The sequence below is a fragment of the Echinops telfairi genome, unplaced genomic scaffold (genome assembly GCF_000313985.2).
Source record: "Echinops telfairi isolate 266 unplaced genomic scaffold, ASM31398v2 ScPeMD7_19;HRSCAF=73, whole genome shotgun sequence".
NCBI lineage: Eukaryota > Metazoa > Chordata > Mammalia > Afrosoricida > Tenrecidae > Echinops > Echinops telfairi.
In genome coordinates, this window is record NW_022103916.1 from 8,086,194 (window position 1) to 8,088,157 (window position 1,964).

General features: G+C 44.2%; 1 protein-coding gene across 1 annotated transcript in view; it reads left to right on the forward strand.

The window, feature by feature from the left end:
* Window positions 1–355: 355 nt before the first annotated feature.
* DIPK2B (divergent protein kinase domain 2B) overlaps window positions 356–1,964 on the forward strand; it is a 69,434-nt gene continuing 67,825 nt past the window's right edge. Inside the window, exon 1 of the mRNA XM_004713196.2 lies at window positions 356–590. Within this exon, the coding sequence (XP_004713253.1) occupies window positions 358–590 (233 nt within the window). The 5' untranslated portion in view covers window positions 356–357. The remainder of the gene's footprint in view (window positions 591–1,964) is intronic.

Consider the following 1,964-nt stretch of genomic DNA (forward strand, 5'->3'; position numbering starts at 1 on the left):
TAACCTTTCCTGCCCAGCCAGGACATCCTGTGTTTGTCAAAAGGCTGACCAGAGAAACCCTGACCATTGTCCTTCCCAAAATTTGCAGTGAACTCCTCCCCAGCCTGAGGCAGCCACCCCAGGCAGAGGAAGAGTAACTCTGGAAACAGCTTATCAGCATCCTCCATGGGTTTCCTCACCTCCTTCCCAAGCCCATTAAGCCCTGCTCCTTAGCATCCTCTAACAGAACCTGGGAAACTGGAATAGGGTCAGCAACCCAGAAGTCTGCCCCTTTGGCAGCCCCCTTTTTAGCTTAGACCTGCCTCTGTCCAGCCCTGAGTGGGCAGCTGAGGTTGTAGCTGCAGTCTCAACCCAGGGATGGAGCCCCGACTTGGGCCTGAGGTTGCTGCACTCCACCAAGGCTGGCCGACTCTGCTGCTGTGGTTCTCAGCCCTGAGCTCTTCTTTCTCCTCGCCAGCTTCCCTCTCTCCTTCTCTGGTGCTCCAAGTCAGAAGCAGCTACACTTCTGGAAGGACTTTCCTCGGTCTTGATAAATGCAATGCCTGCATCGGGACATCTATTTGCAAGAAGTTCTTTAAAGAAGAAATAAGGTCAGAATCTCAATCAAATAACTCTGAGGGACAAAAGTCTACTTCCTTGGTGTAAAAATGCCCGGGAGGTTGTTGAAAACAAATCAGACTATGATTTGTGGGTGGGAGCTAAAACAAAGCCAATTAATCACGGATGAGAGTTGAAAAGCGGGGCTGGGGAGAGTGTGAGGGAAAATTCCAGCTCTAAATGCTAACTCCAAAGTTTCCTTTCGAAGTGAGAACATAAAGTGTTCATCTCTACGAGGAAAGAGCTTGAGTCTGTTGAGTTTACCAAATTTATTTCTAAAAGTAGGAGTAAAAAAAAATGTACCGAGCAGCTTGTATTTGACAGGCATTTTAAAGCTATTTTATTTATACCTCACAAGCATCTTAAGAGTTATTCAGATAGTAAACTGAGATATGGCAAGATTAAGTGACTTGCCCAACGTCACCACCAAAGTGGCAGATCTGAGATTCAAACCTAGGCAGTTTGTTCCAAAGTTTCTCAGCCAATTTTCTGTTATGAGATGTTGCATCGATCAGAGAAAAGCGAGTTTAGTCGACTACAATGCATGTGGCTCAAAGAATGGTACCACACTCTGAAAATTAATCCCATGCAGCACATAGTCAATGATCATTTACCATGGTTAAGACCTAGCAGGTGCTATCAAGATAGACATTATAACTCTGGTTATTACCCTCAGAGGGTTAGGCTTGGTCTGATGCAGGTCAGGAGCTCCAGAGACAGGGCATTTCAAATGGAAGCTGGAATTTTGTGGCAGGTGAAGGGTTAAGGGAGAAGGACGTACTTAAGCCAAGCCCCAGTGTCCGAAGGTGAGAAGTATTTACTGTCTGGAGCTAGAGATGTGGATATGAAGTGTGGCAAAGGAAAAGGTTGGAAAAGTAAAATGGACCAAGGAATCTTGAATACCAGGACAAGGAATTTAATCTGTTGACCAGTCTCCCTGGCCTTTCACTACTAAAACCTTTTATAATATTTCCCTTCTCCTCCCCTGCCCCGAAGGCCATTATGCTTGTACAATTTGGTCACCAATCAAAAGGCATTAATTATTTCCAATTGGTACTACCCAAACACAACTGTTCAACTAAGTTACTAAACAGAAATACTAAATAGAAAATATTATTTAACAAAAATGTTGAATTTCTTTGTGCAATAGAAAGTATTTTATAGTTTGTGCGGGCTTTTCTTGTTAGGGAGTCCCTAAGAAGCACAAATGACTGAGGTTCTGTGCTGCTCACTAAAAAGTTGAAGGTTCAAGAGATGCCTTGGAAGAAAGACCAAGTGATATGCTTCCCAAAATCACCCATTGAGAATCCCGTGGGGCACACTTCTACTCTGACACACACGGAGTTTCCATGAGTTGAAATGAACTA